This window comes from Anabrus simplex, chromosome 5, assembly GCF_040414725.1.
Source record: "Anabrus simplex isolate iqAnaSimp1 chromosome 5, ASM4041472v1, whole genome shotgun sequence".
NCBI classification, from domain to species: domain Eukaryota; kingdom Metazoa; phylum Arthropoda; class Insecta; order Orthoptera; family Tettigoniidae; genus Anabrus; species Anabrus simplex.
In genome coordinates, this window is record NC_090269.1 from 266,430,131 (window position 1) to 266,445,218 (window position 15,088).

General features: G+C 37.7%; 1 protein-coding gene across 1 annotated transcript in view; it reads right to left on the reverse strand.

Annotated features, from left to right (window-relative positions):
* The window catches only part of muskelin (muskelin 1), a 231,598-nt gene that overhangs the window by 110,390 nt on the left and 106,120 nt on the right, over nucleotides 1-15,088 (reverse strand). The window contains exon 9 of the mRNA XM_067147381.2: nucleotides 11,527-11,713. Within this exon, the coding sequence (XP_067003482.1) occupies nucleotides 11,527-11,713 (187 nt within the window). The remainder of the gene's footprint in view (nucleotides 1-11,526; nucleotides 11,714-15,088) is intronic.

Genomic DNA, 15,088 nt, shown 5'->3' on the forward strand with positions numbered 1-15,088 from the left:
ATAAATATCATGTAATTAACATATACAACCTGTTAATTCCTTGTAATATAATGTCGTTAGTTAATTAAAAACAATCCCACGACAAAAGTATATGCTCACTGCCAATTCAAATAGGCCTACTAAGATAAATGTGTAATTACCTGTTATACAAAATTATTGGTACCGGTTTTTTTATGGACACTAATGGATATACAGATACAAATATAAGACTCAGTAGTATAAAAACATATTTGATCAAGAGGGGATAATGGAAAATTGTCACAGGATGCAAGTTGTCATCTATAACCTCAACCAAACGTATGCCAGTGTATTTGTTTAGCCTGAATCTGTCTTTCAATTCATCTTCACTGTACATGATAAGAATACTAGACTGACTATGATAATCGTCGCCATTCTAGAACGTTAATCATGCCTAGAACTACTTCGTTGGAAGATCATGAGAAAGCACAAAAACATGTAATAGCTGCCAATATATAGTACAGTACTGCACATGCGCCCGAGAAGTTAATGAATAGATAACTCTTGCTCAGGGCCCTCTAAGTTAGAGGGCAGTACATCAAACCGACAGATGTACCTTACGTTCATTGCAACGCAAAAACACTGGGTTCGATATCTGACGTTTCTGAAACAGGGCATAAGCTTAAAACTGATTTCTGAAAATGACCTAAACATAACCACCGAACAAGTGGCTACACGGTTTGGTACACATAACTATCACCTTGCATTCGGGAGATAGTGGGTTCGATAGTTTTCTGTGGTTTCCCATTTTCACACCAGGAAAAATGCCAGAGCTGTACCTCAATTAAGGCCACGGTCACTTCCTTCCCACTCCTGGCCCTTTCCAAACCCATCGTCGCCATAAGACTGATCTGTGTTGGTTCGACGTTAAGAAAATTGTAAAAGAATCTATAAACTGAAGAAATTAGTAGAGAGATCACACAAAATTTCCACTAAAACAAAGTCATATTCTACAAAATTTTCTCACTACCATAATTCACTCTATTGTCATTTATCATAAAATCTACCTATTTTATTTTCAATACTTTTATATCATCATATTGCAGGATTGTTAAAGTTACAATCCTGAAAGGCTGGTTCTCATAATTCAGGAACATAATTTTCAACAATTTCATCAATATCTACAGGTTGTGAAAGCATGATGGACAAAGAATACAGTGCTTATATTTATTAGGAATGCTGCCCTGTACACCAGGTATGTAAAAGGTTATGCTCGATTTCATGCCTTTATGGATTAGCTGTCATGGTTCTCACATCTTACACTTAGATTTTCACCCCTAAGAAGTAATGAAAAAGCCAGTGTAAAGGCAAAACCTAATGTTCACCACTTTTGTGAATGGTTGTGTTTTTGTCAGTTGATATAAATATTTGCTACAAAGTGTGATGGATAGATCAGATGAAGATGTTCAAGAGGAAATGATTCTAGGAGCCATAAACGACCAAGGGGAGCGTACAGGGTGGGCAATGAATCAAATTACCCCTTTGGTTTCATTACAATGCACAACAATCTTTAACAATGTGGGAAAAAGTTCAAACCAGAATGTCTGTCTGTTATGGCAATCGACACACATTTGTATTCTGCTGAAATGCGTTTGTTTGCCACAGTGCAGGTGCACGAGAGACCCAATAATGGTATGACTTTTGAATCGTTTCCAAGAAAAGTTAAATTTCACAGTCTCAGAAAATTGTATTATGATGACAAAAGCATGCATTTCAAAAGAAGAAGTGTGAACAATCAAGCGCAAAACCCATAATGAAAAGAGAAACTTGTACCAATGTACAGACATCTGTGGAGCAATCGCCTGTAATATCAACAAGCTGAACTTGGCAAACTCCAGACAACAAAGCGACACCATATGACTAAAAATTTAGGCCTCAAACCGTTTCAACTACTGTTTGTTAAACTAAGTGATACTGATATGATCGCTTGATGCTTATGCTGCCCTTCTCTGAAGATTCCATTTGGAACATGGTTGCAATAACATCATGTTCATACTTGAGTGCGCAATTGACTGAATTCAAGAAAACACAAAGTTGTGTTTTGGGCTAAGGACAATTCCCAATGGAAAAGAATCCACCACATGTTCCGGGCTGGCATTAAAGCAAACCATATTTTTGGACCATATTTTTCAATGATTCAGTAATGGGCAGTCATCCTAAGATACTCGGATAACTATTCTATCCACAGTTAACGGAAGCTGGAATAGCAGAAAGCATAATCCTACATCAAAATGGAGCCCCTGCACATTTTGCTGTCAGTGTTGCCTTAATGAATTGTTTCCAGACAGGTGGATTGGGCACATATCAGAGGTAGGAAGGGTCCCATGACCTGGCCACCAATGAGCCCTTACTTTTTCACTCCAGACAATATTTTGTTGTGCTCCACTAAGGAAAATGTCAGGCAACACACCTACCAAACATCAAATAAACTGCGGGCTGCTGTGAGATATCTGGAATCATCACGGAACATTTTTACTACAAAACCTCTCATTGAACATGGTTTATATTCAGTTGTGTTATGATAATGGTGATGCTCACACTGGTATTTTGGACACATGATAGTGAATATACCTTATGACATAAATCGAATGTTAATTTTTGTTGTACCAAAGAGAGGGTACCATGATTTATGGTCCACCCTGTATATGTGACAATTAGCAGAAGGCATAAGTGTTCAGTCACCCGTATGTTAAGATAGTTGGACACAAGGTCAACGTCTTGGTAGAGAAGCTGGATTGGATTAGTCTTTTTATGTATTTAAGATCAGTGGTCTGAAAATGAATAAGACTTGGAGAATATCATATTTAAAGTTGAGGAACAGAGGGAAAGAACATTAAAAAATCTCAACATTAAAAATTTTTTTTTTTTTTTGCTAATTGCTTTACATCACAGCGACACAGATAGGTCTTATGGTGACGATGGGACAGGGAAGGGCTAGGAGTGGGGAGGAAGCGGCCATGGCCTTAAGGTACAGCCCCAGCATTTGCCTCGTGTGAAAATGGGAAACCACAGAAAACCATCTTCAGGGCTGCCGACAGTGGGGTTCGAACCTACTATCTCCCGAATACTGGATACTGGCCACACGTAAGCGACTGCAGCTGTCGAGCTCGGTATATCTCAACATTAGTATGACCAACATACTAACAACAGGATTACCATCAAACATGAAAATTGTGTCAAGTAACAAGTTTCAAAAACGTAAGTGCAACATTTCCACAAGTGCAAAAAAAGTTCGAGAAGAAGACTTCTATAACACTCAGTGATGACACACACTTCCTTTCCAACTGCCTATCCAGCGACAGGAAGAAACTATTTTAACCTATTAATGCACAGAGAAAATATATTCGTCCAAATTCTTTGAAATTACAATAAATAGTTACAAGGTCAGTTGTGATATAAAAGATAGGAACAAAACATTTTTTAATTTGGTAATGCCATAATAATGACCCGTATGATATATCAAACTGTGGGCATTAACAATGTCAAAAATGTCTAATAATAATTAACCAGTAAATTAATCTCTGAAATTTGTTATGCACACCGCTGTATCTTGAGAAGGAAAAGTATCACATTCTTATTTTATTTCAGTACATAGTATTAAAATTAAACAATCGTTTACTTCAGCCTTTATTACTAAGGAGTTGACAACTGTTGTCATTGCACTTATTGCAAAAACATGTTCTCCCAATGTTTGTTTATACCAGTTGGAGTTGTGAGCTCTGGTTCACTCAAGATTAGCTTGCTCATGCGTAGCAAGGAATCGATACAGAAGATGATCGATCGCATTCAATATAAACGCTGGAGTAGAGTGTATGAATATTGATAATGGACTAAAAAAAAACACGCCCAATTTTGCCCGTAATAATGGATGAATCAGTAAAAGGGTTCTCGTTGTAACTGAAGAACACCGTACAGTTTAATATATGAATTTTTGAAGGGCATAATAACATTGTCATGAAAACAGGGGTTCTCTTCTACTGTACTACAGCAGTTGGATTTGTATCAGAGTCAGACATCTCGCTTTAGCCTTAAGTGCCCGCGCTCTAAATTCCTCTTCTGCCTTGAATCATCTTTAGCAAGCTTATGACGTCTTTTTCATATGTTCTTAAGGTCCTATAACTAAAATGAACAGAAATAAATGTTTGAGAATTTTAACATTTCCTTAATGCTAAATGTGGGTTTTGCCCTATAGTGAACTAAGTTAAATCGAATATAAAATTGCACTGCTCTTATGGAATAATTTTCAGGACTTGAAATTTCTTCCGTTAAATGGAGGTTTATGCTAAACTGAGGTCACGCAAAATCGGGGTTATACTGTGTTTACATAACTCATGAAAACACAGCACCCCTATGTGAATAAAGTAGAAAAGGGACTTCAAGAGAAGGTTCTCTCGGTGACTATAGAGCATCCAGAGTTAAGAAAAGACTACAGGCCTTATGGGCCTGCTGCCTTCCACTGTTGCCATACTCGCTCACTCAGCGCGGCTCGGACACTGCTTGCGAAATACAGTCATGACATAAAATTATACAACGCTTGGTACAGCTGTTGCAAGACTAATAATAATATAAATGCCAGATTATCTCCAGTCATTAATGAAATTTCGTTTTGCCATAACGTTTCTAAGGATAATAGCCCACTGACTGTATCATTCGAAATAGAGGAAGAGTTTGAACATGCAGGGATGCGAACTAAATAATAATAATAATAATAATAATAATAATAATAATAATAATAATAATATGCATATACATATCCAGAAACCGAAATGATTGTCTTGTTTCTTATATCTGAGAAAGTTTCATGATCGTTGTTGCTTTAAGGGAGCGCAGTGCTGAGTCTATTAGCCCCCAGAAACATTTCATTATTAAGGCATATACTGTGTGGTTACAACACAGGAAGCTGACGGCGAGATATCTCTGTCTCGGTGATGTATCCTTCAGCTCATTTCAGATAAATTTACTCGTAAGTGACAACAGATGCAAGGGCTTCATGTTTATCACAAAATACGATAACTTAAATATTCTTCCGCAACATAAAATACGGAATGCTGAATGACCTATTCGTATGATTTCTTAAAATCAGGTAGTTCGGAGTTGCTGTTTTTCGGAAGTGAGGATTGTGTTCAGAGTTGGCGGTTCATCTCTAAAATAGAATTCATGAACAGTGCGCCGTATTCCACTTCTGACAAAATCATGGTATTTAATGAGTCTGGAATTACTGCGAATTAACTGTTTCCTTTCCCGCTTCTTGCTGGGACTCTGGAGTGCCCTTCGCTGGCTTCCTTCCTTATTTTGAAGACGGAAGTCTTCGAAATTCCTAAAAACTTTGCGGCTTTATCTACTACCCAGTTTACACTTCGTCCTGGATGCTTTGTTTTCAAATATGAAAATGAATTAAGCACCATTTGCCGTTCCTTTCTCCTGACAACTTCACTACTTATCCTTTTCACATGTTCAGCTATAATTTAAATGTATTACTCGCTGACTGATTATATAAAAAATACTAAACAGACAAAAACTATACACGATACACACAACCAAAAGCAATGCAATACACGAAAAATGAAACACAATAAATTATACTGTATTTATAACAAAACACTATGCGCCCCAGGAAGACGATCACTTCACTCTGCCGAATATCTCCCAATCATTGTAATGAGTGACACACACAAAAAGGGAAACATGCCGCACTGACCTCACCAATGATGATTTGCAGTGGTTACGCTGAGTTATTACACGTGTTGTCTACTGTACACACTTCCGCACTACACGCTGAAATGTGGCGCGCAATGCGACAAGCATGGCCGGCTGTTCCGTGTACTGAACCGCATATACGATATTTAAAAGGATAAACTCAAAGATATAAAAATGATTTTACGTCTTATTTAGTATTGTATGGCACAACCAATCCTTGTTTCATAAGAAAAAGTATACATTTTGATAGGAATTCGTTATAATGTTTATATACATGTAGAACTAAAGTGGGTAACACCAACAGAAGTAAAAGCCCATAAGGCCTGTAGTCTTTTCTTAACGCTGGATGCTCTATAGATATATTTTAAAAGAGAGTCCCATTATGGTGGGAGGATAGTGCGACATTTTCCCCATATCGACATTGATAATAACCATCTTTACTTCACGGAGAATGTAATCTGCATCTATAATTAATTTGGAATATGACGGAACAACATTTCAATATAGTAATTTATTTATATGAAAGAATTAATTGTTAACAACTCTCACTCATTCTCTTGCCTTGAATGTGGAAAGAAGCAATTGTATAAGCTGAGCATTTATTATTATTATTATTATTATTATTATTATTATTATTATTATTATTATTATTATTATCGCAGCATTTCACGCTAAGGATTGTCGCCGATATTCACGATAGGCGCGACCGGTATTCTGTCGTGGGGTCGGAGTTACGGAATTTAATATTAATCTGAACTGTCTGCAGTGATAATTTCAAGATTGGAATTACAATTTCTCGATCGTATGAATATTGATTTTATTAATTGTACTTTATGCATGCTTGGCCAAGAATAATGTGTACTATTATGTTACAGCCCGCGACATTCACGATGTGTATTTTCTTTAATATGTGTTACATCAAGATGAATTAAAATGTGAGGCACCAGAACAACGCCAAGATGGACTTACTTCACCTGATCCCGACGGAGGCGGCTCTACATAAGTCCTTACTTTTATGTTCACTAATACAGAATTCTCTTTCAGGTTATTTGCTTTATTTTGATTCTTGTGTACATATCATTTACAATTGGTAGAGCAGAAAGAATATTCGGAATATGAGACTGATATACCTTCAAATAAATCAAGGTACTGTAGGACATAGTATATCTTCAATTAATAATTTCAAGCCATATTTAATGTTGATCATGTATCTATATCTCACTTATTTGAATTTCTGGACGTTAGTCTTCAGTAATATTAATTTCAGTGTTAAACGGGTCAGGTAAATTAGGATCTTCGAAACAATGATTATGCATTGAGTGTAATAATATTTGTATTATTATTGCTGAGTAGAGAGTAGCAATTCTATATCAGAGTATTCAGCAGATTTAGCAGATTTGTATGGTAACTTTTATTTTACAGGAGAATCGAGGGCACTGTTAGGCACATATTATTGAATCTTTGTATCTTAGGTCTACGAGTACTGAATCTACGTGTTTATGAGTCTACGAGCTACTGAACTGAAGTGTTATTTAAGTTATGTGTTATGTTGCAATGATATTTTATGAGAGGTATTTGTTGAATAGAGTCTTCGAGTATAGAAATGGACAGATCGCTTGTAGCAATGAAATAAAGATAATAGAATGTAGCATGTGGAATGTAGCAATCTTCAATATTAATCAACAAATATTAGAAGCCGTACGCCCAGTTCTGCTCTTGTTATTTATTACAGATTTATTTCCACGAGAATCTGACCAGAATTGATCCAGTAACCACCAGCAGTACTACTGTAATATTATGTTTGTGCATGAGATTTTATTTCAGCCTTTCGTCGAAGATTAATCCAGAATAATTCTGATCCAGTGTGGCTATATTGTAATACTGTGGGATGTACCATTCTAGGATGATGCCAGATTCTTCTCATTTTATTAGTATGTTGAGATGATTTATTCTTTACTTGATGGTACCACATTTGTTTATGTTCTTCGAATCAATCTTTAATCTCACATTATTTATTTCTGCACTGAATTGAGTATGTTGTTTGAGAAAGGGAAAATCTCTTTCACATTTTATGAGTATCTTATTGCTTCTGCCATTGAATTAACGTTAATTTATAATTGCTCAAATGATATAACCTGAAGACAAATACTGGCCAATGTAAGGATTTCTCTTAGAACCGTGGATAAAGGAGACGAGAATGAACCAACTCAAACTCATGCGGACCAATTTATATCCAAATTCAATCTTGTTATTGTCAGTTACAATCGAGATTAACATATCATGGTGACACGTATTAAATCAATGATTAAGGTGATATTTAAACCACCATTTATGGCAATGTTTTAAATCATTTTCAAGACAAATATTCATTTTAAGATTTATTATTCATGACTGAATCGATGATAGACTATACAAAATTTCAAATGGACTAATGATTAAATATTTGAAAATGCAATTGTAATTACGGACATGTTGTCATTTTAAAGGTCATTGTACATATACGCAATTGTTGTTACTAAAGACCGCCATTCTTCTCATGTTATCTTCAACAATGTACATTGTGTCCTCCAACAATAGCACATCTTATGTAAATAAACCAGTCAACCCATATTTAATAGTTATTTTTTTGCTAGGGGCTTTACGTCGCACCGACACAGAGAGGTCTTATGGCGACGATGGGATAGGAAAGGCCTAGGAGTTGGAAGGAAGCGGCCGTGGCCTTAATTAAGGTACAGCCCCAGCATTTGCCTGGTGTGAAAATGTGAAACCACGGAAAACCATTTTTAGGGCTGCCGATAGTGGGATTCGAACCTACTATCTCCCGGATGCAAGCTCGCAGTATTTGATAGTTAGAAATCCTCCACATTCCTTCATAATAATTATTACCATTGCACGAGGTGCCTGTCTGTCTCAGGTATATTTTATTCTTTTATGATTATTTTAACATTGTAGTGAAACTGTCGTGAGAACCTACTCATGAGTTAGGAATCATATGTTCTGCCAGAGCTAAGCAAAATACAAAAATAAACAAATGATATAATATGATGAATATGTGCCGAACCCACAAATGGGATATCTATTACGACATCCTAATGATAATTTTGATGTAATTATGATTCATGATGTACATATCTGTTGTTGTTTGTAATGGATTTATGATGAAGCCATAGGATGAACGATATTGACAGTGCATATTATAAATAATGTAAGTTGGGCCCCATATATTTTCACCACGTTTAATTTATTTATAGATAATACATCCCATTTTTGTCATCCAACTGTGGGGCTGGACTCATATGTCCCAATAGTCTGAAACAAAAAAAAAAAGAAAGGAAAATACCTTAGTTGTAAGGTTCTAGGCCAAAACAGGAGGGAAATATGACTGAGGACTAAGATCCAAAGTTAAACTTACCTGCTTGACGTCCTTACTCTGCTGCTGACTACTCAGTTGCTACAGTGTATTGCTCTGGCCGTGGCCAAGACTGCGGGTCTAGAAGTGTATCTGTTATGTGAAACCAGGTAGGCTGGAGAAGGAGAGAGAGGGAACTACGGTGGTAGAGGGAGGAGGCCTGCGATAGGCGAGGTTGATGAAAGTGAGGGGTTATCTGTGATTTGAGAAGAATTCTCACTTAACTTTAATTTGTTTAGAAAATGTGGAAGCAGTCCAAATAGAAGTAAAGAACTGGAATCACAGATAACTCTCTTTGCAGATGATTTATTGCAGAGTAATAAACTGGACTGTAAGCAACTGCGAAAAGACCTCGACAATGTTGTGAGATGGACAGCAAAGACACCAACCTTAGAAGTGGGTTATCAGTAATCCTGCCCCTCCCCCCCCCCCGAAAAATTTTGAGTCAAATCCAAAGCATGCTCCTCCCTTCTCAATAATGACACCACCTTTGCCCTACCTGAGAGCAATCTATTCTAAAGCATATCATATCACACAATAACATTTGCACATTACCTGTTAGCTCTGTGATAAAACATTCTTTGTAGCTTGTTTCAAACCCAACAGCTGCTTTTCAATGTAGATTTTCTTGAAGCATCCTTTCTTCTGTGATGACATTTCTGTCTTCTGACCCATAAGCGATTCCAGTGTACAAGTGCTTAATGTAGGTCTGAATTGTCTAATTTTTGCTATCAACACTGAAAAGTCTTCCTGTGGGAGGGTTACTGTCAGATACACTTAATACTGTAAATACAACATTCTACAAGAAGACCACAGTAGAGCTCCTTCATTCACAATGAATTTTACAATGCTCATGGGTAGAAAAACGAAGTACAGTAATGATCAAACAAGTATCGTTACCAACTCACAAGCAGGGAAATAAGGAGGACTGAGTAGTAATACTTCAAATGATTGCACATAGTTGGCACCTTCGTGATGGTAAACATGGTGAAGTCAGGTTGTAAGTTTCACCAAGAGGAAAAGTCCCCGAGTTTCAATAATTGTCTTGATGAAGTGTAGGTACTACATGGGGATTACCGTTAGTACCCGTGTGTTAATATATGGAAATATTTTCATTGGGGTTAACACATTATTATTATTATTATTATTATTATTATTATTATTATTACTTCTCAAAGGAGCACTTTCAGCTTCAAGGGGTTCTCTTTTGATACTCAGACACCACTTATATTTGCCAGACTGATATGTATTTTATCTAAAAGTATGTTGGGGCTAGCGTTAATAACAATACAATATTCAAGGTTATTAATACATTAGTTGAACAAAATACTAGAAATCTAAATGAAGAAATTAACAGATGTTTAATTGAGCTAAAAATAAATTATAAAACTGACGATGTGAGAATAGGCACGGTGAGTAGGACACGAAGAAACTCTGAAATCAATTACGAGAATCTGAATTTGAGAAATGGTGCCAGTTGAGAAGCAAAGGTCAAGGAGTGTGTGGGTACAAGGAGTTCCCTCCTGCAAACCGCTGGGTTAGAAACCACGATGGCCTTTCTAGCATGGAGTGGAGAGATTCACTGAAAATTACATGTAACGTTGCACCTGTAAGAGCTGTACCGGCAAGGTCCCTTGATGTTAACCGCTGCAGAAGATGTAGCAAGACAAACATTACCTCACGTCTTGGGTTCCTGTGCCTTCGGTGAAGCTCTTCGAAACACCAGACATCACACCATAGGACAGACACTCCATGAGAAAGGATTTCAAGTGCATGAGGAAGTTCATGGCATCGGAGTAAATGGCAGCACGAGAACAGCGAGAAGGACAGTCCCTAAGAAAGCGATAGAGCTGATAAAGACCTTCAACATCAGTTCCAAAGAGTTCATCAACTGAGAGCTGAAAGTGCTCAGGGGTTCTCTTTTGATACTCAGACACCACTTATATTTGCCAGATTGATATGTAATGTACCTTATTTTTTATTTTTGAATGAAATTGTTTATGTATTCTTTGTCATAGGCAGCCTCCGAATGGAGGGAGATTTTGAAAATAAAAAGACAATTTTTTATAATTTGCTTTATGCCACACCGACACAGATGGGATAGGAAAGGGCTAGGAGTAGGAAGGAAATGGCCCAGCATTCCCCTGATGCAGAAATGGGAAACCACGGAAAACCACCTTCAGGGCTGCCAACAGTGGGATTCGAACCCAATACCTCCCAAACGCAAGCTCATAACTGCACCCCTCTAACCACACAGCCAACTCGCTCGATCTCTCTCCCTCTTATGCTGTCACCAATTTACAGCGTAGTTTCAGAAAAGGCTATTTTTCTCTGTAAATCAGCAACCTTGTAATTAAGAGAGCTATAAATTAAGTGGAGTATAATTCATAACAAATACTTACAGGATGGAAAAGCATGGAGTGGCCAACACGAGATCTGATGGTTGGTACCCCTGGACTTCCAGGACGACTGCAGTCATCGCATAATTTCTTCCATGTATTTGTAGGAACATGGTAAGAAAACAGTCCAGAGAAGATAGGTTCTGAAGGACCCATCAAGCCAACACAACCAGGGCGGTCATCTGACATGCTGACAAAGTAAACACGATCCATTAACTTATGCAATCAACAATTAAATGTATCTTTAAAATATCTAATACAGTTTATATCAATAATCCATAATGTAAATTATGGAAACAAGGCTAAAAGATAACAATTATGGAAAGGCATTTGAGTTTTTAATTCAAGCAAGTAATTAAACTGTGTGTAAAAGAAAATGAAAAAATACTAACAAAAAATACATATAATATATAGACTATACAGTGAAACATTGTTTAGTGCATTCCTCATTAACAAGTTTTCCTGCTTAGCAAGTCATAAAAGTATTCTTTGATTACAGACGATTTGGTGGCTTCAGAGGAAGCGAAGATTCGTGAGAACAGGCGCTTCACAATAACAGGTCTCTCAAATGAATTTCCTGACGTGTCGAGATCAGTGCTTTACAACACTGTTTCTGAACACCTAAAGTTTAGGAAACTGTGGTCCCGCTGGGTCCCGAAATTCCTAACAGAGGACCACAAAAACCAAAGATTTGAGTGCGATGAAGTTCTTGACTCATTATGACGAAGAAGGTGACTGCTTCTTGAGTCAGATCTTAACTGGAGACGAAACATGGGTTTCGCATATCACGCCCGAATCGAAGCAACAGAGCATGGAATGGAGACACTCACACACACCTGTAAAGGTGAATGCCAAACAGACTCTGTCCCAGCGCAAAATCATGGTGTCGGTATTTTGGGACAGGCATGGTGTTTTGTTGGTCAACTTCATGCAACGAGGAACCACTATCAATGCAGAAGCATACTGCCAAACCCTGAGAAAGCTACGCAGAGCGATTCAAAACAAAAGATACGGCATGCTGACAAAGGGAATTGTCCTTCTCCATGACAATGCAAGACCTCACACTGCAGGTCAGACCCGCGAATTATTGGACAGTTTTGGCTGGGAAGTTTTAGACCATCCCCTCTACAGTCCTGATCTTGCGCCAAGCGATTACCATCTGTTCCTCCACCTCAAACATCACCTCAGTGGCAACCATTACAATGACGACGTGAAAACGGCAGTGAACTCTTGGTTATCAGAGCAGGCGGTAAGTTTCTATGAAGAGGGTATTTTAAAATTGGTTAACAGGTATGATAAGTGTTTGAACAAATTTGGCAACTATGTCGAAAAATAGAGTGAAGTATGTACTTTCTGAAAATAACTTTACTTTTTTGAAATAACCTTTCATTGTGTACTTATTTTCAAACAGACCTTATTTAAAAAACACGCCTCGTAGTACGGTTAAGTTAGGTGACGCTGTTTAAATAAGAAAACTGAAACATTTACCACAAAATGTGATCGATCATCGAACCTATAGTTTTCTCCCTATGTACACTTGTGAGCTTTCTCGTCGACATTCGAAGGCAATGTTGGAGTCTATTAGTAATACCAGTCGACTGCTGTTCACTAAAAGAAAATACAAAATGAAAGAGGGTAACTCGTTTTCGTAATAATGCGTAAATGACGTGGCCGATAGCAGTTAGAAATAAAGGCTGAAGGAAACGATTGTTTCATTTTAATGTTATATACTGAAATTAAGCAAGAATGAGATACACCTCGCGATGTAGCAAAGTACATCACTGATTTCAGAAGATAGTTTATATTTTCTTGCGTCTAGTAACATTTCGGAAAAACTATTCCCATGTAAATTTGTAGTGAGGTGGTTTTGATTTCTCTACGTGCGCTTGAAATGTTTTCATGATACATATATGGTTAGGTCAGGTAATGCTGTTTGAAGAAGAGAACTGAAGAAACGTTTGCCACAGAGGCCTCTGGAGTGATACGAAGTTAAACACAAACGTTCACGTAGTATCAGATATCAAAAAATAGCAAACGAGTAAACCGTAGTGTGGATATTATCTGCGAAAACACAAGTTTTGAACAAACTGATTGCTGTTTCAAACCGATTTTAATGTGTATGGGGTTTTCTCCAACTTTTACGAAAAATAGGATATAACGACAATCCGCTATAGCAAGTAAATTTTTCACCGTTATGAATTCTCGCTATAACGGACTTCTACTGTACTTGGTGTGGGTTACTGTAGTCCCGTCCTAGTTTAAGAACCATGGGCAGCGACTGAGTGACCTAGTAAGAGGTTCTGAGTCGAGATACCAGTTACTATGGAATAGGAGTGGGCAACTTGGATATATTCTGAGTCGTGACCCTCCTTGTGCTCAGACAGCTAGGACTATACAATCCACCAGTGGGCACTAGCCCATTAGAGGAAAAATCCTCACTTGGACTGTGTGTAAGTAAGGGTAGCATCATGCTTCACAGAATTTTCACCAAGCTCGCTCAGAAAGCTTTAGGCAAGACTCAGACATATGGGAGTAACGGAGTCCCACTCGCATTTGACAGGTGAGGGACTCCTTGGAAACAACTTGGCAAACAAAATAGATTTCAATGGGGAGCTATCAATATTAATGGGGCTTATGGAAGAAAGTAGAACTGGCTGAGTCAGCAAAGAGGATGTGTCTGGATGTGTTAGGGTTAACAATATTCAGGCAAGGGGAGATAAACGAGGAAATAGATTATGAAGTGCACTTGACGGGTCTTAAGAAAGGGTATAGTGCAGGGTAGAACTGTTCATCAGGAATACTATGGCACATAACATCGTTTCTGTTAGGCATGTAGATGAGCGAATGATGTGGGTAGATTTGGCAGTTGGACGAATTAGGAGAGAACTGTCTCATGGGAGGGTGCAGATGAGGATGAAGTTGACAAGTGTTATGAAGCACTGAGTAATATCATAGTCAGGATCAACAGCAAGGATAGGCTAGTGCTAATGGGCGATTTCAATGTGAGAGCTGGAAAGAGAATTGGCAGATACGAAAGGGTCATTGGTAAATGTGGGGAAGACATGGAAGCTAATAGGAATGGGAAGAGTTTAATGGACTTGTGCTAGTATGGGATTAGGAGTTTCAAATACATTCTTCAAGTATAAGACTATTCACCTCTACAGATGGGAGGGTAGGGGCACCAGATCCACTAAAGACTATATCCTAACAGACTTCGAATTCAGGAAATCTGTTGGGAATGTGCTGATTTTTCAGTGATTTTTAGATTATACGGACCATTATCTGATCTGTAGTGAACTAAATATCTCTAGACCTAGGATAGAGAAAGTTAAATCTGTCTGTAGACGGATAAAGGTAGAAAATCTCCAAGACAACGAAATTAGACAGAAGTACATGGATATGATTAGTGAAATGTTCCAAACAATGGACAGTAAGCAGGTTCAGGACATAGAAAGAGAATCGGTGCCATACACGGATGCTGCAGTAGAAATAGCAAGAGAATGCCTAGGAACGACTTTGTATAAAGATGGAAGAAAGTTAACATCTTGGTGGACTGATGAAGTGA